At 49.8% G+C, this 22,762-nt stretch overlaps 2 protein-coding genes across 7 annotated transcripts in view; both read left to right on the top strand.

The window, feature by feature from the left end:
- Positions 1-8,739, top strand: part of LOC144366850 (adherens junction-associated protein 1-like) — a 103,175-nt gene extending 94,436 nt beyond the window's left edge. Inside the window, exon 12 of the mRNA XM_078021701.1 lies at positions 4,457-8,739. The gene's annotated coding sequence lies outside the window, so the exon portion shown is untranslated. The remainder of the gene's footprint in view (positions 1-4,456) is intronic.
- The window catches only part of LOC144366847 (uncharacterized), a 68,532-nt gene that overhangs the window by 3,073 nt on the left and 42,697 nt on the right, over positions 1-22,762 (top strand). For all 6 annotated transcript variants that reach the window (XR_013425992.1, XR_013425991.1, XM_078021694.1 and 3 more), the window contains 8 exons: positions 10,192-10,404; positions 15,255-15,442; positions 16,409-16,614; positions 16,850-17,055; positions 18,129-18,243; positions 19,657-19,772; positions 19,938-20,168; positions 21,246-21,360. Coding sequence is in view for 4 of the 6 variants with exons in the window: in XM_078021694.1 (XP_077877820.1) it covers positions 10,363-10,404; positions 15,255-15,442; positions 16,409-16,614; positions 16,850-17,055; positions 18,129-18,243; positions 19,657-19,772; positions 19,938-20,168; positions 21,246-21,360 (1,219 nt within the window). In the remaining 2 variants the exon portion in view is untranslated. The remainder of the gene's footprint in view (positions 1-10,191; positions 10,405-15,254; positions 15,443-16,408; positions 16,615-16,849; positions 17,056-18,128; positions 18,244-19,656; positions 19,773-19,937; positions 20,169-21,245; positions 21,361-22,762) is intronic.

The raw sequence follows: 22,762 nt of genomic DNA, 5'->3' as shown, positions 1-22,762 counted from the left end.
TCTCATCAAGGACATTTGTTAATTTTGTTCTGAACAAACTTATCCAAGAAAAATTAAGTTGTTTTTCTTTTTTATGTAAGTCTCTTTCTGGCCGGGATCATGGTCCTTGTCTTTAAAGACTTCTTTTAGCATTTCTTGCCAGGCAGCTTCCTGGTGACACAGTCCCTCCGTGGTGTGTCTGAGAGTCTCTATTTCTCTTCACTCTGAAGGCTGAGTTTTCAGGACATGGCTGTAGGTTGGGGGGCTTTCACCTCAACACTTCTAAGTGTTTTGCTCCACGCTCTTCCTTGAATACTTTCTTAGCAGTTGGATATATTGTGTCTCTGTTCCCAGAGGGCTGGCTTCTTCCTATGGCCCCTTTAGGGTGTGTGTGTTTGATGGTGGTTCTGTTTTGGTGTTGGCTTGGCTTTCTCTTGGTGCTGCAGTTTGGATTCCTGGAGGCTGAGGCTGGGTGGAGTTCTTTTGTTGTTCCTTCTGCTTGAAGTTCTCTGAGCCACTTTGATTTGGTACTAATTTGGGAAGTTCTCCTTTTCTCTTCCTTGGATTCCTATCTTGTCTACATGACACCTCTTATCTTCCCACAGTTCTTAGATATTGGTTCTTTCTCTCCCTGTCTCCCTCCCCCTCAGCCTCTCTCCCTCTCCCTCTCCCTCTCCTCCTTTTCCTCTCCATCTCCCCCTCTCCCCCTCTCCCTCTCCCTTCTCCTTCCCCACTCCTCTCCATGTCTTTCTTTCCCTCTCCCTGTCTCCCTCTCCCTTGTTGCCCCCTCCTTCTCTCCCTCTCTCTCTCTCCCTCTCCCTCTCCATCTCCCTCTCCCTCTCCCTCTCCCTCTCCTTCTCCCTCTCCCTGTCTCCCTCTCCCTGTCTCCCTCATCTCCATCTCCCTCTCCCTCTCCCTCTCCCTCTTCTTTCTCTCCCTCTCCCTATCTTGCTTTGCTTTCCTGTTTTGGAAGCTGAGACATTCTTTGCTCAGTGGAGTCCAGTATGTTAATGAGCTCATCAAAGCTCTTCCTCATTTGTGTCCCAGCATTTTGTGTCTCCATCTCTTTCTGCCTTGTCCCCTCTGCTGGTGCCTGTTCTCTGTCTTTCCATGAGAGCCCTTGGCAGGTTAGTCGTGGTTGTTTGGGGGGTTCCTGGTCTGAGGGTCCCAGCATCCCTCCTGGTGGGAGACTAGTGTCCTAGTGTCCCTGCTTGCTCCTCTCTCAGGCCTTTGCCTTTTAGTCTGCATTGTAACTCTAGCACTGGGGAAGGGAGCTCCTGGAAATAGGCCTTGGGGAGTGTCCAGGAGTGGGAGGGAAGCTTTCTGTGGCCCCTCCAGTGGGTCCCTGTCTCCTGAGCCTGCATCCTGGGCTGGGAATGTCCCCAGTGCTTCTCCCTGTTGTCCTTTTAGGTGGAACAGCAGGACTCAGGGTGCTGGAGCTGGGTGCCTGCCTTCCCCCAGGTGACACAGGCTCTGGTGAATCCCAGTTGTTCAGACTCTGATAAAGCAGTTTCTCTAGAGGGCAGCCTTGTTAGGAACAGAATGCTCTGGCGTATGTCAGACAGGTCCAGAAACATGAGGAACCTGGATACAGTCTCAGTGGGAACACTGAACTCCTGCAGGTGAAACCCACAAAGGTGGAGGGCCCCTGTGATCTGGTGGTGGTTCTGAGTTTTTCTTTTTCTTTTTTCTCTTTCTTTCTTTGTTTCTTTTTTTTTTTTTTCTCTTTTTTTTTTTTTTTTTTTTTTTTTTTTTTTTTTTTTGGTGCTGGGGGTTAAACTCAGGACTTCACTCTGCAGAACAAGCTCTGCCCACTGGGTTCCCTCCCTGGAGTTTTCAATATTCAACTTGCCTACTGAGCTTCCAGAAATCCATCAATTACAACCTGCCTTTGCCAAAACTAGTATACACATTTTCATAGCAGCTTTGTTTATAGACAAGAACTGGAAACAGTGTAGATGTCTATCAGCAGGTGAGTGGATGCAGACTCCCCAGGCCCACCTTAAGAGACAGTTGATCACTCAAAAATAGGAAAGTGTAAGCTATTGGCACTTAACCTTGATGATGCTCAAAATAATTATGTTGATAGAAGCCAGATTTAAAAAAAAAAAAAACATGCTGTATGATTCCGTTTATTGAAACTTCTAGAAAGTATCTAGTAACAAAAAGCAGATCAGGGGTCACCTGGAGATGTGAGTGGGGATGGTGGAGGTGTGAAGGGATTGCAGAGAGGCAGGAGGAAACTTTTGGGGTGATAGACATGTTGTTTATATTGATTGTGGTGCCCTCACAGCTGATGCATAGTATTGGAACTCAGCAGAGTGTGCTTGAAATGTGCAGGTTGCTGCCCTTCATTGAAACTGTTTTTTGAAATTAGCTACAACCAACAGGGGACAGAGAAGCCCCCAAGTGGTCTCTTCCTTTACTGAAGACTATGATGTAGAAATTGATTGCAGTAGAAATCTCTTTCCTTTCCATGCAATGTTTTGAGCTTAGCAGTGCTTACCTGCTGCATGGCTAAATCGATCCTGCTTCAAATGCTGGGCGAGATCTTCAGGGGTGTAAGTACCACGTAGGCAACATGATGCTAAAGTGAAGTCTCTCTGCCTCCAGATGCAGGTCCCTTCCCTCATGCATCAATCCTTTGGGGATAAAGGGGAGAAGCCCTGCCTGGGGTTCCAAGGCCTTTGGAAAGAAAGTTGAGCGGTCCCGGGAGCTCAGAGGGTTGGGGATGTGCCAATGGATGAGTAGGAGGTGCGCACTGGGAGGAGGACACTCCACAGGGGCCTCCACTGTGCACCCAGTGTTCCACGAGGCTGGTTCAGAGCCAGGGCTGCAGGCCAGGCACATCTGGGCACATTGCAGGTTCAGGGGACTCTGCCGAGCCTAGAGAAGGGGATACTGGAGCTGAGCAGCATCTATCATGGAAATCAGTCGCTGCCACCTGACAGATCTTTTTGCAGGGCAATCTTGGGGTTCTGCTGCAGGGACACCCAGTGAGGATGCTCGAGGAAGACTTTCTGTCCAGGAACGGGGTGGGGCTGGTGAGGGCTGGTGTTTTAGGGCAAGCTGGCTGCAGCTTTTTAACTGAAGCCCCCCTGTCCCGCCCCTTGCTGATCCTCCTGAAGTCGGGCCCCAAGTGACTTCTCTTTTGGCAGCCTTTGGGAGGCACTGAGGGACTGTCTGGGGCCCTGTCCCTGAGGGCGACAGGGCTTTCAGTGTTTGCTGACTTGAGTCCTGGGGAGTTTGTAAAGAGGACTCCAGCCCTCCACCTCTACCCGCCGACGTCCAATGGATGGCTAAAGGCAGAATTAGAAGGGCAGCATCTCTGCCTCAGTATATGGCCCATCCATCCCCCTTGCCTGAGTCACCTTGGATTTGTTATTGGATGCTGCTGGCTGCATCAGTGCCCACCAGCAAAAGGAAGAGGCAAAAAAAAAAAAAAAAAAAAAAAAAGAAAGAAAGAAAGAAAAAGGAAAAAATAAAGAACTTTGATCAAATTGGGGAGAAGCAGCCAGAAGGCTTGGAAGAAGCCCCTGACCCACAGAAGTGGTTACAGTTTATAGAAACAAAACCCAAGTGATCTACATACGTGAATTTCCTTGGCCTGAAGAAAAGCAAAAATGGGAAAAACACAGAAAATGCCTAGGCAGATGGCCTGTGCCCCAGGCCTGAGGAAGGGCAGGACCCATCTTAGCTTTCCTGGCTCCTCAGGTGGGCGTGGGGGTTGTAGCCCATCTCTATTTTCAGCAGAAGGAAGTTGCTCTTCATTCAGAATCCAGACCCCCGCCCCCATGCAGTCTGTTTCATGTTGCAGGAACAAGGTCTGATTGATGTGCATCTGAGAGCCAAAGCAGGTGACACAGCTCTCCTGACAAGGCCCCACCTGGCCAATCCTGGGATGATGGACAGACCTCACCTGGTCAGGACCACCTGCTTTGGCAACTGTGCAAAGCCCAAGTCCTTGCCCTCATTCCTCTTTCTATAAAAGGTCCAAGTCATTGTCACTCCCTGAAGACAGGCTAAGATGTGGGTCCCCTTGCCTTCCCCGAGTGGCTGCACTGATAAAAGTTCCTTTCCTGCTGGGCATGGTGGTGCATGCCTGTAATCCCAGAGATTCTCGGGAGGCTGAGGCAGGAGCATCACTTGAGGTCAACCTTGGTGATTTAGTGAGACCCTCAGCAACGTAGCAAGACTCCTTCTCAAAACAAGAATAAAAAGTATTGGGGTGTGCTCAGTGGTAAGGCACCCGGGTTCAATTCCTAGTCCTTTACCTGGAGCTGAAGTTCCCTGCCTTCTTTTCTTTTCCGGGTTAGAGCTGCCCCTGTGCATTCAGTCTCATTGGACTTGGACTTTCCATTGACCCAACTCAGAAATTTTCATCTCTTGTGTCTCCACCTCCTCTTGGTACTGGGAATTGGACCAGGGGCTCTGCCACTGAGCTACATCCTCAGCCCTTTTAATTCTTTATCTTAAGACAGTGCCTCAATAAGTTGCTAAACCTGGCCTCAAACCCACAATCCTCCTGCCTCAGCCTCCTGAGTCACTCTATCACAGGTGGGTGCCACTGTGCTCGGTCTGTGGTTGCATTTGGATGCAGTCCAAGCTACTGCAGGTTTGGGGAATGTTCTTTGGGCATCTATATAACAGTACCTGGACAGGGGTGCTTTCTGCAGGGGGCGCCAGACCCTCTCGCTGTTTTTTCTGTGGATGTCTGCCTGGCCTGCAGTGGGTTGGTCACAGGACATTCAGGAGAGATCTAGGGCACTGGGCAGTGCCCTCCATCCAGCAGGTGACCTGGCGGGAAGAGCCCTTGCAGCAGGGAAGTGGGGTGGCACTCTGTAGTGAAAGCACAGAGCTCTCTGATGACTAGTGACTAACACAATGTGAAGCAGAAACATCCCATGAACTTCATGTTCAAGTACAAAGCTGGCTAGGATGACTGGGTGGCATTGCAATCTCCTGAAGGTCCTTCTTGGTTTCATACAAAAAGAGAGAGCGAGGGACTAAAGGGCAGGAAGGAAACACAACTTTTTCAAACACTGAGATCTGGAGTCCAGCTCCTGCCATGTAGTCAGTGAATGAATGGATAATCGTTGTTTTTACAGGACCATGTGACCTGGTGCTGCTCAGCTTCCTGTGGGCCCTCAGCATCCCTATGTATAAAGCAAGGTCACAGACTAAGGGTGCTGTCAGCTTTCTGTTGCTGTGACAAAGCATCTGAGAGAATCCCCTTAAAAGGAAACAGGGTTTCTTTTGGCTCATGGCTGCATAGGTCTCAGTCCATGGCACCTTAGCCCTGTTGCTTTGGGCCTGTGGCAGCACAGTAGGACATCCTGGCAGCTGGAGCACAAGACAGAGGAGGCTGCTCATCTCTGGGTAACTGGGAAGAGGGTGGGTAGGACTGGGCTGGGTCCCAATATCCCCTTCAAGTTCACACCCCTAATGATCTCATTCCTTCCATGAGGCCCCACCTACTAAAGTTTTTATTATGTCCCAAGGGCCACAGGCTGGTGACCAAGCCTTTAGCACATGGGCAGTGGGGACATTTGACATCCAAACCACAATACCAAGTGATCATTAGCTGGGGGCTAACCCCTGGTCACCGGGCCAACCCCTCCCCACAGCCCAGGCCTGGGGAGATTGACTGCATTCTGCAGGATACCCACTGCAGGCAGCTGCCTCAGCCAACATGGAAGTCCTTAGCAGAGGCTCTTTTATTTCATGGGGGGTGGGGGGGTGGGGGGTGGTACCGGTGATTGATCTCAGGGATGCTTGACCACTGAACCCCATCCCCAGCCCAATTTTGAATTTGATTTAGAGTCAGGGTCTCACTGATTTGCTTAGTGCCTTGCCATTGCTAAGTCTGATTTTGAAATTTTTGATTCTCCTGCCTCAGCCTCCCGAGGTGCAGGGATTACAGGAGCGCACCACTGCGTTGGCCAAGGGGCTCCTTTTTGGCAGTGGGGTTTCCTTGGAGAGAAAGCTGAGCCTGTCCTGGGGTCATCCCTGATTTGCCCACACAGCAGTGCTTTGTTACTTTTTCTTTTCTCTGGAGGGCAACTCAATTCATACCTAGTAAACATAGCCCCACAGGTTCTCTGATTAAGAATAGTGCAGAGCTGGGGGGCAGTGGTGCATGCCTGTAATCCCAGCCACTCTGGAGGCTGAGGCTGGAGGATGGCATGTTTGAAGCCAACCTTAGCCATTTAGTGAGGCTCTGAGCAACTCGGTGAGACTCTGTCTGTAATGAAGTATTTTAAAAAGGGCTGTGGATTTGGCTCAGTGGTAAAGCACCCCTTGGTTCAACCCCTGGTACCAAAAGAGAGAGAGAGAGAGAGAGAGAGAGAGAGAGAGAGAGAGAGAGAGAGAGAGAAGTGAAGAAATAAGGGAAAACAAAACTCAAGCTAAGATCTAAACTCTGCAAACGCAGCTGGTAGAGAAACAGAGAAACGTGCTGACTTCAGGGCTATGGGGATTCACCTCACCAAGACTCAGTTAGCAAATGCTCTCCAATCCTGTCACCCTCAGGGCTGGGTTAGGTCCGCGGTAGAGCACTTGCCTAGCATGTGCAAGGCCCTGGGTTCAATGCCCAGTGCAGCAACAAAAAGAATTTCAAACCCCATGTCATCCTCAGGTCCAGGGAGAGCAGTCAGAGCAGCTGTCTGCCCCTGAAACTGGGCCTGGGAGGACTCACTGGGAGAATGCCAGGGGGCTAATCAAAGGTCCAGGGAATTGCCACCAGTGTGGTCAAGGTCACTCCTAGATGGCAAAATGAAACCTGTGAGCCATGTTTTCTGTGACTCTCAGGAATCCCTTCCACACCTCTGTCCTTAAAACAGGGAAGAGTAATAATGTCACTCAGTCCCTTTGTACTGCTGGGACCACAGTGGTCTTTAGAGGAGATCTCATGGCTGCCCTGGGTCACCCCCTGCTTCACATCCCCTTGGTGACCAGTGGTCTCTTCCCACCTAAATGCTGTCCAGACCCGACTCCTGGGGTGCAAGCCTTCCCCTCCACCCTCCACCAGTGCTCACCAGCTGCCCTGGGGCATGGGAGGCTGTGACCCAGGCTTGGGTAGGGCTTCCCCCTTAGCCAGAGCTATCCTGACAGCCCCAGGCTGCAGCCCCAGCCTGGAAGTGGCTGCATGGAACAGAGCAGGAGGTTGCTCCCTGTGGCCCCTCTGGTCCCTCCCTTCCTCCTGTTGAAGGAGCATGTGAGGAATGGCTTGTCCTTAACCCTGTGCAGAAGCTCCCAAAGAAACCACTTCAAAGCCCTGGAGCAGGGGAGGGGGTTGAAAGGTTTGGACATGGAGCCATCTGAGAAGAAATGGCAGAACTTCAGAGATGAACAAGAGAGCAGGAGTTCCAAGCCTCTTTAGATGGAGTTTCTAGCAAAACAGGATGTTGGTTGCAGGAGCCAGATGCAAGCCAGGCTCAGATGACCCCATGGAGTACCATCAGGCGACCAATGGCCACTTCAAAACTGTATGGTAAAAGAGCTTCCGGTCCTGAAGCGCAAACTATGCCAGGGGCCTCCAGGCTAAGTGACAAAAGCAGGCACACAATGACACATGGCCTGTGACCTCTCTCATGGAGAGTATAATACAGTCTTACCATAGAAGTAGAAAACATTATTGTGACCAATATTTTAATAATGATGATTATTATGATGGCCTTTCATGTTGGTTGTGATAATTGACAGCTGTTATTTTACAAATAATGTTGATCAAACGCTCCCTCTGGGCCATGCTCTAGGCCAGCCACTCTACCTGCCTTGCCTACCTGATCCTCACAGTGTCCCCAAGAAGCCAACACAACAAACCAGAAAGCACAATGTCCCTGCTAGCAAGTCCAGGACCTAAGTCTTGAACCCAGACACAGAGACCAACCAAATTAAATGAAATATTTACTGGAATACTGGTAGAAATCTAGAAGAGGCTGTGGCCTAGAAATGGGGAGGGTTGGCTTCAATCCTCAAAACCCAAAGCTGTCAAGATGGTTCAATTGACCATCTACATTAGAAACTACTCTCCAACGAAATATGCCCCAAACATTGTCAAAACAGAGGGACCGATTGGGAGGAAATGGCAACCCAGTAGAACAGGAGGCACGAGGAGAAACACAGATGAGCACTATGCATGGGAGGAGGTCACTGGAACACAGTTGGCAAGAAGATGTACACAGGCTCAAATGATGTGTTTTATTTATTTATTTTTTACAAAAATTAAGGATGTTGATAATATGTGCTTGGAGGGGATAGGAAGATAAGCTTTTTTCATACACTATGGAGGCACATTTAACATTATCCATGAAACTTAAAAAATGCACCAATGCTATGCTTTCTACAACACAGAAATTCAGGTCTTGGGAAGCTCCCAGAAGGAAGTTCATTTCAATACTGTGTTAAATTATAAGATATGTACAATGCAATGGCCATTGGCAGGAAGTCTGTGGCCACAGTGAATAAGGAGGCACGTGCTGACTGCAAGTTCTTAGGACCTGTGGGTGGAAAGAAGACCCTGGACCACATGTTTCAGCTGTGGGACACAGACACAGCCCTGAACATAGGCTGGTCCAGCGGCACTGTGCATCTCTCCAGATCCACACAGTGTGGAAACTGCAGCCATCACTTGGCTTTAGGGACAGTAGCTGAGGGGATTTTCTTTTCTGAGAGACAGGGGACCACGGGTGACTCCCTCACAAACAGATGACTAGATCCACCTCTGGGGGGAGTCTGGGCAAGGAGGTGATGGGAGAAGAGGAATTCGATCATCTGTTTCCATTTTTCTGTGATTTGGTTCAAATGGTAAAGCAGTGATATTTATTAATTAATGGATCAAATGGGTTCATCATTGTTTTAGAGTACAATTAGGTGCCTTCAAACTTTAGGCTACATGGGCACATTTGAGAAAGGTTCCAGCCATTCTCTCATCCTTTGGGTCATTCCCCTCCTATTTCCTGTGAGACATTTTCTATGTGAGGCTTTAAGAAGAAGAAGAAAAAGAGAATATTCTGTAAAGAAAACCTTATGATCTGTGCATTATAAAATTGAATGGGTTCATTCAGAAATCAGAAGTTCAATTGAAAGCTATTTGCATGAGGCAAATAAAACCTATTTTTAGGCATCCTGGTGAAGACAAGGTTTTATCTTCATGTCTCATGTCTGTGTTTTTCTTTTTATTTCTTAGAATGAAATTCATAGGTTGGCAGACCATTCCATAAGATGCGTACCTAGATGACATTTCAATTACCCACTTTTACATGGTAGACATTTTGTACATGAACACTGCGTGTCTGCAACTTTTTTTAAAACAGGACTGGGCTCAGGAGCCCAAATACCAATGTTAGCTGGAACATGTTCTCCAGTTTGGCCTATCTGTCAGTATTCCCTGAGGTCATCATTCAATGAGCTTCATTACTCCTGCTCCCTCACCAGCTTTCATAGAAACCACATGCTGTCTATGAGTCAGAGACACCAATCTCACAACATAGCATTCTTTGAGTATCCAAAGTCCCACTGTTCACTTCGCCATGCCTGACATTGTCGGTAATATTTATCAGCAAATGTGAGATTTTCAAAGATCCAATTCTATGTGCTCCTTTCTCAAAGAGCCTTAGGCAGGGCTATAGCATACATAAATATGAAGTAAAGGCCTAGTTTTTAAAATGTCATCCATTGAATAGTTGACACATGTCTGAGATATTTTTTATTTTGGAGGAGGTATTATTTCATAGGGAATTCCAACAGCTACATGATAGTGAAATGAGAAGTAGTGCATCCATTTTATTCTTTGTGATGATTTTGATGAGTAAGGATAAGATACTTCCTTGTTCCAATGAAGATGTTGCCCACTTCTGTGAATGGATGCACCGTGTCACCCACTACTTGCATATCTGCATGTTGTGCTTGACATTAACATCGTACTTGGCAGGTGACAGAAAGTCAATACTGAAGTTAAGCTCTTGTGTTCTAGCAGCTGTGCTGCAGATCCTTGGTGTGCCACCTTGTGCAATCCATGCTGCTCTTTTCATGTTCCTATTGACTTCCTGGTGATGAGCATCATGGTCTCCTGGTCTTGAGAATGGCCAAGCATTTCTCTGTGAATGTGGAAGATGGGCATGTGGAAGGCTCCAGGGAGGAGGGATCATTGATCATGTACTCTAATCCATGTGCCTGTTTAATGACCTGTTTTTCTTCTTGGGTTTTAAGGGAGACACTGCCCTCAAACACTTCTGTGCAGCTGGGAATGCAGGCTTCTGCTTCACCTTGAAGGAAGCATTAATGAATCCTTTCCAGAAGACATGAGAAGAGAGAGTGAGCCTCTGGTATCATGCAGGTTCCTTGCATTGCCCATGGGCTAGAGGAGAGAAGAGTTGCTTCATGAGATTTGATCCCCTTTTTCCTGAAAAGTTCCACACAGAGGTGAGTCCCCAGCATGTTTAGACATCATTTCAGACATCTTTGTTGATGGAAATGAATCACACCCCCTGATGATGTGGAAGAGCTAAAGATGGGTTTGCTATGAATTTTCTATTTCATTTCTCAGGGCCTGAGTCAAGCCAGCCATTGTGCTGTCAGCGCATGAGCTGCTGGTCAAATGTGAGGAAGTGGTCTTGCTTTATGAAAACACCACCCTGATTCAGTGAGCCAGAGGCAGCCTGGAGTCCCTGTTTTCTGTAAAGGCAGATTGCTGTGGATGGCCTCTGTCCTCATCATGCAGCCCTGCTCAGTGTAGGGGATTGAGGGTCCAGGCAAATCCCAGTTCCTTTTGACCTTTATTGCCATTGGGCTGCCCCAGGGTCCTTGGACTCTACCTGGTCTTCTGGCCTGGGTCAGGGGATGTGAGGTTTGGAATCCCCCTCTGTGGCAGGATCCCAGGCCCCCCAGCCACTTGAGGGCAGCACATCCTTCCCTAATTGTGTTAGAGGGGGAGGATATTTCCGCCCATCCTCATCCATGCTCATCCCACATTTTGTAGCTTTATACCTGAGGACCTTTATTCATTTACTTCTGCTAAGATAAGTCAATCAGCAGTCTCCCAAGGGTTTACATTGTGGTAATAGACACCAAACATCCGTTTTGTAATTAAACCATTTTGGAGGACACAGTTGAGTGGCATTAAGCATGTTCATGTTGGTGTATAGGCGTCACCACCATGCATCTCCAGAACTCACGTGGACATACTCTTGCCATCAATGCTGAATTCTAGTGCCCTTGAGGCCCAGGAAAAGAACATTGTACTTTATCTTTTTATGAACCTGATAATTGAGAATCTGAGATAAGTGAAATCCTACAAAATTTGCCTTTCTCTGGACACGATCATTTTCAAGGGATGCAGTTCACCCCCACTCATGGGCATATCAGGTCCACTGCTAACTCTGCGGGTGTTTCAATTGCACTCTCAGTGACAGTGGTGACTGTGTGCACATGAGCTGTGTGTGATCCAGCTCAGATCCCAGGATCTAGGGTCTTTGGTTCCACGCAGCCTATAGGTTGCCTGTTCCTCCAGGTGTCTGCAGGCCAGTGGCATGAAGGCCCTGGGCCTGGTGGTTTCTTTAGGTGAGTGCAATACGTGTCCACAGTGTCGTGGGACATGATGGACTATAAATAGAAGCAATGCCTGGATACTCCTGGGATCTCAGTAGGCTCAGCCTGTGTGCTGAGAATTGTTGTGACCTCCTAATTAATGGGCCCCCAGAATCCCAGAGAAAAGGGCAAGTCCAGAGCAGTGGAACCTCAGTGTCTCTGAGAGAACTTTTGGGGTGGGGGGCCGGGATACATTGATGTGAGGACTCTGATGCAGAGTCACGTGCTTCGAATCCAGGTAGAGGTGCTCAGGAGCAGCCTGGGCTGGCACGTGGGTTCCCCACCTCCACACCTGTGGAACATCTTGGGGCTCTGATTAGCACAGCAGCCTGACCACGTGAGGGCATCTGCTGTCTCTGCGTACAGTGATCTGGGTTTTCTTCACGTCTCTCAACAATTCCACATAGCACCAGCTCTGAACCCAGAGTCCTGGGCACTTGGTTGAGGCTCCATCAGGTCCCACCTCTCTCTACCTGACAGAGCCCTCCTGGCTCCCTCTGCACTCATTACATTGAAGATGACAACCTGGAGGGTGGGACTTCCCGTCATCCAGAAGTTCCCAAACACATTTCACTATTCCTGGAACTCAAATGGTTGGGGGGGCCACAAGCACCCTGGCATCCATGTGTGGGAACCATGGTAGTATAATCAAGAAACAGGAAGGAGAGGGGTTGGACTGATCAGTACAGATGGCAGGGCATAGTACAGAGTGGAATGGAGAGTTCTCACCTGGGGTGATTGTTGTGATGTGCACAAATGCTCTGCTGGTGCTGGGGTGCCCGCATGGTTTCTGGGGTCTTGAAAGGCTACAGATGCCCACAGAGTGTTCTCAGATGCACAGTGGGAGGCCCGTTGCAATATGTACATGTGGAAGAAGTAGGAGACCCCCTTAGTGTGGAGGTGCCATCTAGAAGGCAGCCTCACTTCTCTGAAAAACTTGATTGGAAAAAAAGGGTACGGACCTGTGCCCAAAGGGCCATATATGCTCCTGGAAGTTGGTGGTGGAAATAGTTCTCCATCCATTAATCACTCCCTCACTCACTAATGTCCTTGTGTCCTTGAGAAAGGCTCTCCCTTTCCTGGTTTTCCTGAATAGAAATCCTCGTGCCTCCTGGGTGAATAGGGTTATGGGTTGTGCAGTGGGTGGTGGTTTACTAAGCATCTTAGAGACTGTCCTTTATGGAGCCTAATGATCCCAACTGGGGAATGAGGCCAGGGTCATAACTGTGTTTAGTGTGAGGACACCATGGGTTCAGAGAGGGAAAGAAGGACAAGGGAAACTCAGATGTCCCTTCATGGCCCCTGGAGTTAGAGGCCTTACCCCTTTGCACCTGGGATCAGGAGACCTCATTTCCTCGAGGTCACGCACACTCAGACGTTAATCTTGAGTGTGGGTTCCTTTCTGGGGTCCAGGGCTGTTGTTAGCCACCAGGAATGACAGTGCTCTCCATGCTGAGTGGAGCCATTTTTGCCAGGAAAGAGCCCGTGGTCACGCTTTGTGCAAAGCATCCAACGCTAGGGGCTCCCATCCCGACATTCCTGTCCTGAAAGGAAACCACTCAGAGGCAAGGTGGGTCCAACCACCTCCCATGTGTTCACTCATCACTGTATTTCAGCATCACCAAGTTAACAGTCCTGATGGGATTGGATGTGGCTCAGAATGTCACCCTCATGAGCTCTACCCTGCCACAGCTGCAGTTCTGCAGTGGGAGAAACTCAAAACCTCAAAACACATGCACATGAAAGAAAAGAGCAAGAGCCAGAGCCCAAACAGGGCCACATGTGGCAAGGACAGCTGGAGTGCCTAGGTTGGGACTCAGAATTATGTCAGTGGGGTGGCATTGCTGCTGACACCAGCATGATAACAGAGAGCCAGCCCTGCTCATTTTGGGGAGCAGTGTGTTGGGGAAGGCAGCAGAAATTGAGAGGCAGGATTGAGTTTGGCCCTAGGAGGAGGTTGGGTAAAAGGCCAGTGTGATTTGGAGGGCCTGGGCAGATCGAGAGAGGCCAGGGCACACCCCAAAGCCTGGAGACTGCACTTGATGTCCAGGGTTGTGAAACACCAACTCCCCTCTTACTCACAACTGAGAGCAAGGGGCATTTATGAGTTCAGTTTGTGTGCGGCTGCATCCAAGGTGGCTCGGCTAGGCACCTCTGTTTCCTTGACTCAGGAGGCTGGGAGTCCAGGCTCCACTGAGGCTCGGCTGGGAGGATCGGACTCTGAGTTTATGCCTGTGTTCCTGGTAGGATCCATGTTGGCTGAGCCTCAGTGTTTTTGCAATGAGAGGATGGGTGACTGTCATGTCTTTATCACAGGACACACTTGCTAAATAGATTTGTTTGCTCTGAGGAGGAAAGAGAGAAAGGGGAGTGATGCTGAAGACAGGGATGCAGACAGGGGTCATGGACTTGGCATAGCTCAGTCTCGGAGGTGATATCCCATTACCTGTACCCACTTCAATTCCCATGAATCCAGAGGCTGAGCCCCCTTGAGGTGAGGGGTGAACCAGTTCTGGGCAGCAGGATGCTGTGGTACCTCGGAGTCTCTGTGAGACCCCAACACTAGACACACTTGGCCCTTTTGAAATCTTAGGAGAAGCCTTGGGAAGTTGTATGGCAGAGGGGAGCAGCCTCTGCATCTCAGTCCCCTCCAACTTGCCATGGTGTAGAGAGGGAACTGCAGCCACGATGGGACGGACATTGGCCACGTCCCTGTGTGGGACACAGGCCTGATTGAGTTGGGGTGCATTCTTTGTCTCTCCCCTTCTTGTGATTGTCCCATCTCTACATTTGTGCTTTAGCCACCTGTGAGTCCCATCTCTGGTTTCAGGAGAATAGAGGGTGTTATGGGCCAATAGACACAATAAACCCTAGAGATTAGATGCTACCCTACTTTCCAGAAAAGACTGGGCACAGCATGAGTTGCACATTAATGGGACCAGGGTCCAAAAGCTGCTGAGAGGGAAGGACTGGTTGTGAATGCATTTTTGAAGGCTCCAAGCTGGAACTCTAGTGGCACCAAGCAGGGCAGATGCTGGTGGGGATGTTTGGGTTGTTGTTGGTGAACACCTGTGCACCTGAGATGTTTAGGCATGGAGGAGAAATCAGCAGCTCATAGGGCTTTTGAAAGTGGTCTTATGTGAAAAGAGGCTCAGGTATGGGCACAGGAAATGACATCATTGCCTTGACAATGGATCAAACAGAACATGGAACCCTGGTATCCAGGCACCCACTTAACTGACCAAGCCATCCGAGCTCATTTGGTTGGAGAAACTGGAGTGAGAAGGATGTTCTCCTGTGGTTGCAAACAATGCCGAGCCTCAGGCTCCCAGGAATCTCAGGGGGGCCAACTAGCCCTTTTGTGGATGCACTGGGTGAGGCTTCATCTTAGACGCCAGAGGCTCTGGCAATTGTCTCACAGGAGCTCAAGAGTAACAGTGAGTAGCACAGGGCAGGTGAGCCCAGCAGGCCCTCTAGTCTGATCCCTGATGAATGGCCCAGGACTCCTATTCTGACTATATGTGTGTGTGTGTGTGTGTGTGTGTGTGTGTGTGTGTGTGTGTGTGTGTGTGTTTGTACTGATGGGAACTGTCCCATTGTGCTTTGACTCTAGTGTATTGGCACAAGTCATTTTTCTGTTTGTCACCATTTCCATTTTGAACCCACCATTCTTGGTCCCAACCCAGGGTGAAAATGATGAGAACACGGAGGAGCCCTTCATGGTACAGAGCCTTGAACCTTACAGGCAGAACCAGCTTAGGAATGAGCTCCTGCCTGTCATTTGTGGGAGGAACCTACATTTCAGGAGCAACATGGGGTTAATCTCCTGGGATTCCATCCCCACCCAGCAGGTGCTGGATCTCTTGTTCCCAAGGTAAGCACCAGACCACCAAGCCCAAGTGTGTAGCCCCCTCATGCCTGGGTCTTGGGGCTGCCATGTACCTCTCAGGGACCCAAAGGTTTGTGATACCTAATGAGATAGAGGACCACACTCATAGTGGAATGTCAGCCCCAAATGGGACGAGTCCTGGAGGTGCCTGCCACAGCCTTGCAAGGGGAGTGAACTCCCCTCTCAGGCAGAGAAACCATCCTGACTCCAGCTGATCCACAGAGGTCCGTGGAGCAGTCCCCACACAGTGGGCACCACAGCTCAATGGTGTGCACTGAGCTCATTCCCAGGTGGACTCAGCGAGGCCAGGTGGTCTTTCTGGTGTGATGTTGGCTTCGTGAAGAACGTAGATCTGTGCCAGAGGCGTCTCAAAACTCAGGCCTTTGGAAAAGCACTTTTGGGTTAATAAAGACTTGTTAATTTCCATAGTGGGACAGAGCATCCTAGCTGGGACATAGCTGGACAGGGGCTTTGGTCTTGGCCGCTACCACACCCAGAGATATGTGGGAATCAGCAGTTTGGGCTCATTCACTGATGAACATGGAGAAAGGACCCACTGTGTGAAGACACGTTTCCAGTCATGTTTCATAATTCAGTGAAAAATGGGGTACAAATGACTGCCATTGTGTCCCTTTTCATGGGGGTCAGCCTCAAACCGCAGGTGCCATGAGTACATATCCTACATGTGACTGCATCCCTGACTCCATGGGGCATAACTGCACGTTGTCCTCTTCAGTAACTGTGGTGGACCCCTGGACCAACTTCAACATGGAATGGGCTTGGGGTCAAGAGGATGGGCTCCTGTTTCCAGAATAGGGACCTTCAAGGTGATTTGACTTGGGAAGGCTGAGGAAAGACTGCTCTCCCCAGTGTAGGGTCAGAGGTTTTCTCTGGAGGCTGTGGCGAAGACAAGGCCAGGGTTTTGCTGACTCCACATTTTCCTCCCCACAGTGCCTCACCTTCCTTCCTGGGGACCTGGGTGAACCTCTACTCTGAGGCTTCCCATCAGCCTCCAGGCTTTCTGAGTCTGCAGCAGCTGCTATCCATGTGGCTCCTGCTGGGTGGCTTGAACCTGGAACACCAAGCACACAACCTCCTGGCTCCAATTGAAGATGGCAAATCAAGCCAGGCAAAGCCTGAGAGCCAGGCGGACTGTGGTGAGTACCTAAGGGTATATGAGGAAAGATCCGACTGTTGTCCCACTGCAGGGAGTCTGTATGCCTGGTTTTGGGTGGAAATTAGGATAAGCCTTAGTCCATTGAGGAAGTGACCCCAGTCTGCAAAGAGGTCCTGTGTGGGCTAAGGGCCTGAGTTCTTCCTGGCAGCAGGGGTATTGTCTGTCTGTGGGAAGGTCAGGGCAAGCCAGTCATGTTGGCATCTATTCTCCTCTAGCTACAAGCTCAGTTCCTGTCACGGCTCCTCAGCCAACCCCAGAGCCAGAGCCTTCTCCCAGGGAAGGGGAAGATCTGGAGTCCAGGACATCAGGGGTCTCCACTCCGTCCTCCCCAAGGCCCCAATATAACAAGCGGATGAGAGGCAGGTGCCTCATTCACGTCTACCTGGAAAACGAAAGGACAACACAGTATAGGAGCATCCTGGTGAGTCTTCGAGCAGGGGAGTCTCCTGGGAGCCCACAGTGGGGAAGACCGAGTCCACAGCAAACACTTTGGACTAGGCCTGTCTTCTTGAACTGGAGCTTCTGGAAGGTCAGGAAGGAGAGCAGAAAGTGAGCAAGAGAGAGGCTGGAGAGCAGCAGCATGCCAAGTCTGGGTGCGAGTGGGCCTGTGTGTTTTGGGGTGTGCAGGTCAGAAGTGCAGGAGTGAGTGCTGGGTTCAGAGGAGGTCAGAGAAATATCAAGGGTACAGGCCATCCTCTACTGACCTTGGTATTGAGGAGGAGTATATTGAACCGTGGAGGTTGAAGCACAGGAGTTGGCAGTCATTTTCGTGTGTGTGGAAGGGGATATGTTGCTGGTTGAAGGGAAGGGAGCCATTGTAGAATGATTAGGGTGGGTAGGTGTGGGTCACAGAGAACTGGGGGCCTTGGAGGGGCCCATTAGTGTCCTAGTTTGCATGTATGTGAATAGAGAATCAGCGGCTCTCTCTGCAGAATTTTCCTGGGTGTGGAGTATCCATCATGAGACTCTGGTGTCCACCTCCAGGGGAGCCATGTTGAACCAGTGCACCTGCTGGGTCCAAACCTCCTGACACCCTAGCAAGCACTGACACTCTAGAGTTCATCAGCTTCTATGCCTATCATTAAAGAGTCCTAGTGTGTGTTGTGCCCTGGCTGTCAGGATCAAAGCACCTAGTGTTTGTGCCTGGTCCACACAAAAATGCAGCTGCATCCCAGACCAGAGCAGGGATATGGAAGTCCACTGGACCATTCCTCCCATCTTGATGGGACTAGAGTGTGTCTGTACAAAACCTTTTGGTCCTTATTCCCTTGTCCCTGTAGGGCATAGCAGGTTGAAGCAAACTCTTGGACCAAGATTGGACTAGAGGCTCATAGGAAGACCCCCACATGATCACATGAAGGCCTCAGGTAGCAGGGTATCAAGATGGTGCCCTTGTGTTGAGAGCTCACTTGTCTCTGATTGTCCTTGAGCACTGTCCTCTGAATAGCTACTCCCAAATTCCCTCTCTGATGAGCTTTCTCCAACCCTGCTCAGGTGACCTGCCAGGACAGGGCTCCAGTCATCATCCGCAGGGCCTTAGATGCACACTTGCTCCAGCAGGAGGATCCAGAAAACTACGAGCTTCTGCAAATTCTCTCGAACCATCAGAGTAAGTGGAACCATCAGAGGGTAGGGAGCAGTGAGTCACAGTGGGCTCAGGATAACTGGGAGCCAAAACACAGTGTGCGTTGACCCAATGCCCAGGATGAGTATGGTAGGACTTGTGCATAAAACAAAGTGTAATGATGGGGCATCAATCTGCAGGTTCTTCATGTTCCCCAGGGGCTGTGGACCTGCCTAACTTGTGTTCTTTCCTTGGCCTGAGGAGGCATTGCAAAGCTATTATCCACAAGGGGCCAAGAAGAGAGGCTTTTTTGTCTTGTGTCAAAGAAGACAGACAACCACAGGGTTCCTACTTTGGCGGCCTTTCCTGACCTAGATGAGTACATGAGAAAAACAGTTCAATGAAGAATCATTTCTGGCTTCCAATCTTTCAATTCATTTCAAACTGAGTCCACTTAGGACCAGAGGCCATTTCTAGAGAGAAGAGTGTGGTAGAATATAACCCTTCACAGCTTGTAAACTTTTCTTGGAGAGAAAGAGAGAGAGAGAGAGAAAGAGAGAGAGAAGAAGAAGAAAAAGGAGGAGGAGGAGGAGGAGGAGGTCGAGGAGGAGGAGGAGCAGGAGGAGGAGGAGGAGGAGGACGAGGAGGAGGAGGAGGACGAGGAGGAGGAGGACGAGGAGGAGGAGGAGGACGAGGAGGAGGAGGACGAGGAGGAGGAGGACATGGAGGAGGAGGAGGAGGAGTAGAAAAATGAAAATAGGTTGAAGGAGGAGACCATGAATAAGAAGGTCAAGATGAATATAAGAAGAAGCATGAGGAGAAGATGAAGAAGAACAAGAACAAGTAGGAGAAACACAAGCCGAACAAGAAGTATAACAATAAATTGATTAAAAATGTGAATGAGAATTATACTCAGGAGGAGGAAATGCAGAAGTGGGGAACTCAAGAGAAATATATATCTCTGAATGGCACAGCCCTGCTGTGGACATCCTCCACCTAAGCTCAACACACCTCCAAACCATACCCCTCCAATTAGTGTAGCCCTGTATGAGTGGATGAATCCACTGGCAAGGTGGAGGCACCCACCATCAAGTGCTTTTCCCCAAATCCACCTGTGATCATTGCTGCAGTGGGGAGAAAACCTTGAACACATGAGTCTTAGGGGACCAATCCAGATACAAAGTCTAGCTGTTTCGCTTTGGTGGGTCCAGCGTGAACTAAGAGGGTCTGGGGTACAAGGGGCTATTTCCTTGAAAGGTGTTCCTGTAGTGGATTCCTGTGCATAGAGGGTCCTCAGGGAGGAATCAGTGGGGAGTCTTTGGTGCAACAGTAGCTGGATTCGGGGGCTCTCAGGTCTGTGTGTGAGACCAGAGCTGGCAGAGGCTCTCAGTTGTGGGGGATGTTGGGTAGTGTATTCCTTGAGTGTCACCTACCATGCCTCTGCCCCTGCCTCTCCAGAGCTGAGGATACCTGCTGATGGAAATGTATATTACGCCCTGGATGGCAGAGTGGATTATAACTTTCTTCTTCGGGAAACAGCTGCCAGCAAGTTGTTTAAAGTCAAGCCAAAGGAGGTAAACAGCCACCTTCTTCAGTCTTTACTCCTGGTGCCACTCCATATCCTCCAAGGGGACAAGAACCTCAGGTTCTGGATGGATGTTGTAGAATGCCCACAGAGCCAATGCCAGGCTGGGTGGGGTGCAGGTGCTGGGCTTTGCTGATGTTGTCATCCCCCACAGTTCTTGGAGCCTTCTGTGGCAGTGGCATCCAGGATCCCAGCAGCTGTGAGCAGCAGCTCTGCGGTGGCCTCAGCACCATTGCCCCAGGCCACCCAAAGCAATGAGTGGTGCATGAGAAAAGTCACCAGTAGCAGCTCCTCACTGCTTTACTCCAGCGAGCAGGTGGAAGACAGCCGCTTTGTCCACGTCCTCCTAGAGGGACAGAGCCTGAGAGAGACAAAGCGCATCCTGGTAAGCCTGACAGCAGGGCTGCCTCCTGGGTGTCCACACAGTGGAAGGCAGGAGACACAGCCAACCCTGGGGCTGTAGTTGGAAATTAAGAAGAGAGAGGTCAGTATTAAGGGCTTGACCTGAGGGGAGAGAGTCTCAGCATGCCCAGCTGCAGCGGTGAGTGGGCCTGTGTATTGTGGGTTTGGCAGGCCAGAAGTGCAGACGGACAGATGAAGGCATCTGCTGTGGACAGATGAAGGCAGAGATATGTCCAGGGTGCAGGCTGCAGTGCCTAGAACTTGGTATTCTCAATGAGTGAGGTTGGAACAGAGGAGCTGGCAGTGACTTGTCACATGTGTAGGAAAGGGTGTGTTCCTGGTGGCAGGGAAGAGAACCTCCTTAGCATGACTAGGTGTGGAAATTTGGGGTCGGGATAACCTGGGGGGTCATGCCAAAGCTTCAGAATGTCAGTCTTTCCATGTATGTAAATACGGAGCTAAAGGGGTTCTTGGCAGAATTTCTATGGATGTGCAGTAGATACGCTAATGCTGCAGGTGTCCAGCTGCAGAGGAGACATGTTCAGTGACTGCCAGTGCTGAGTCAAGTACATCATTAGAACCAGACCCGCACCGAGCTTCCAGAGCCCAGGGCCTCTCCAGGCTATCATGAAGCACTCAAGTACACACTCTTGTATCTGAGTCTGTTTTGTGTAGTGGCAGTCAGGACCAAAATTTTCAGTGCATCTGCCTCTTCCACCCACAAAGGCAGCCTACATCCCAGATCCCTGGCCCATTGCTGTCATCTCAGTGAGATGAGAGTGTGTCTGTGCATAGGCAGTTTGGTCCTTTGACCTGAGTGGAATGTGGCTCCCCAGGGAGAGGGGAGATGGCAGGTACAGGCAGATATTTGTACCAGGATTGTTCTAGTAGCACGTTGCAAGAACCCAGGGGGTATATGGAGGCCACACTCAGGTAGCAGGATAACAAGATTGTGCCCTTGTATATGTAGCTAACATTTCTCCTGAATGTTTGACCACAGTCTTCTGGGTAGCTCCTCTAAAAGCCATTTTCTGATGACATTTGTCTCACTCTGATCTAGGTGACATGTCAGGAGAGGGTGACAAGCCTCATTCGCAGGGCCTTGGACCAAAATTTGTTGCAGCATGAGGATGTGGACAACTTTGAGCTGCTGAGAATGATGTCTCTGCATGAGAGTAAGTAGGACAATCAGACAGTGGGGAGACATGATCCACAGTGGGCTCAGGATAACTCACAGCCAAGAGAAAGTGGGCCTTGGCCCTAAAATAGCCAGGGTGTGGTGGGCCTGGTGCAGGAAACCAAGTGCAGTGATGAGCATGTACAATTTGGAGGTGCTCAATGAGGCCCGAGGGTGCTGCTGAACCTCCCTAAATGTGTTCTCCCCTGGACCTGGTCTGGCAATGCAAAGCTAATATCGATGAGGGCAAGGCAGAGAGAGGCTCAATCCATCATCAGTTTGGTTTATGGCTCACTGATAAAGATGCCTTCAAATGAAGAGGAGCAGAGCATGGGTCCTGATTGGATCAGCATTGCTATGGACAGAAGCAGCACAGGTCCCAATCCATGGCCAGGATATGAGAAGTTTTGCCTACTCAAGAATGTCAGTATTGCAGAGACTGGGAACAGGACTCAGCGAAGAGGAAGTCAAGGCCAGGGGACAGCCTGTTTGGGTTCTTTTTGGAACAATTCCAAGTCCTCTGTGCCTGGGTGCCCATCTCCTGAAGATATCAGAATGGCCAGGTTATTATTCCTTCCAGCAACAAAGAAGGGCATCTGAAGAACAGAGGCCACAATGCTGAGCTGTCCACAATTCCAGTGCTCTTTCCTTTCTTGTGAGCCAGACACTCCTAGCCTCCACCATCCCAGCCTGTCCACAGTAGAACCCACCATCTGTCGGGCATGTAAGTGAGTTTTCCGATTTTCACACACTGCCTCATTTGAGTTGGCTCTGTCTCACACATGAGGAAGACTGAGGTGCAAGGAGCTGGGCAAGGGGCAGTGTCTGCGAATCTCAGGGACTTGGGAGGCAGTGCAGGAGGATGGGGATTTCCAAACAGCCTCAGAAACTTTGGGAGACCCTGTACCCAAGTAAAAAGGCCTGGGAATGGTCTCAGTGCTTAAGTGCCTCTGGCTTTATCCCTAGTAAAAAAATAAGCCAGTCAAAAGGAATTACCAAACCGAGAATCTACAAAGGTGATTTCAGAAACAGACTTTCAACCCTAGCATCAGTTGAGAGCAGGCTCCAGACCAGGGGAGGTTTGTGTGTAACAGACGTCAAAAGGGAGGACTACGGGGGGCCTGGAACCCACTAGGTGTGATGGCATCTATGCCTTATGGCAGGAGGGTGGCAGTGATGCTGGGCCTCTCCTAGAGTTTGGAAACCTTGTTTTCACTGGAGAAGCTTTATGGAGGTGGTATCTATTTTAGCAATCCTGGTCCAGATGAGGTGCTGACTACCATAGGTAGAAGCCTATCCAGAATGCGGTGTCTGTCATTCAGTCTTTCCTGACTGTGACAATGACAAAGAAAGGAAGTCACTTGTCTTTGGTCTTGGTTTCACTCCTGGCCATTGATTGA

The sequence above is a fragment of the Ictidomys tridecemlineatus genome, chromosome 9, assembly GCF_052094955.1.
Source record: "Ictidomys tridecemlineatus isolate mIctTri1 chromosome 9, mIctTri1.hap1, whole genome shotgun sequence".
NCBI lineage: Eukaryota > Metazoa > Chordata > Mammalia > Rodentia > Sciuridae > Ictidomys > Ictidomys tridecemlineatus.
Note: the sequence above shows the minus strand (reverse complement) of the source record. Positions and strands in the feature narration are given on the sequence as shown.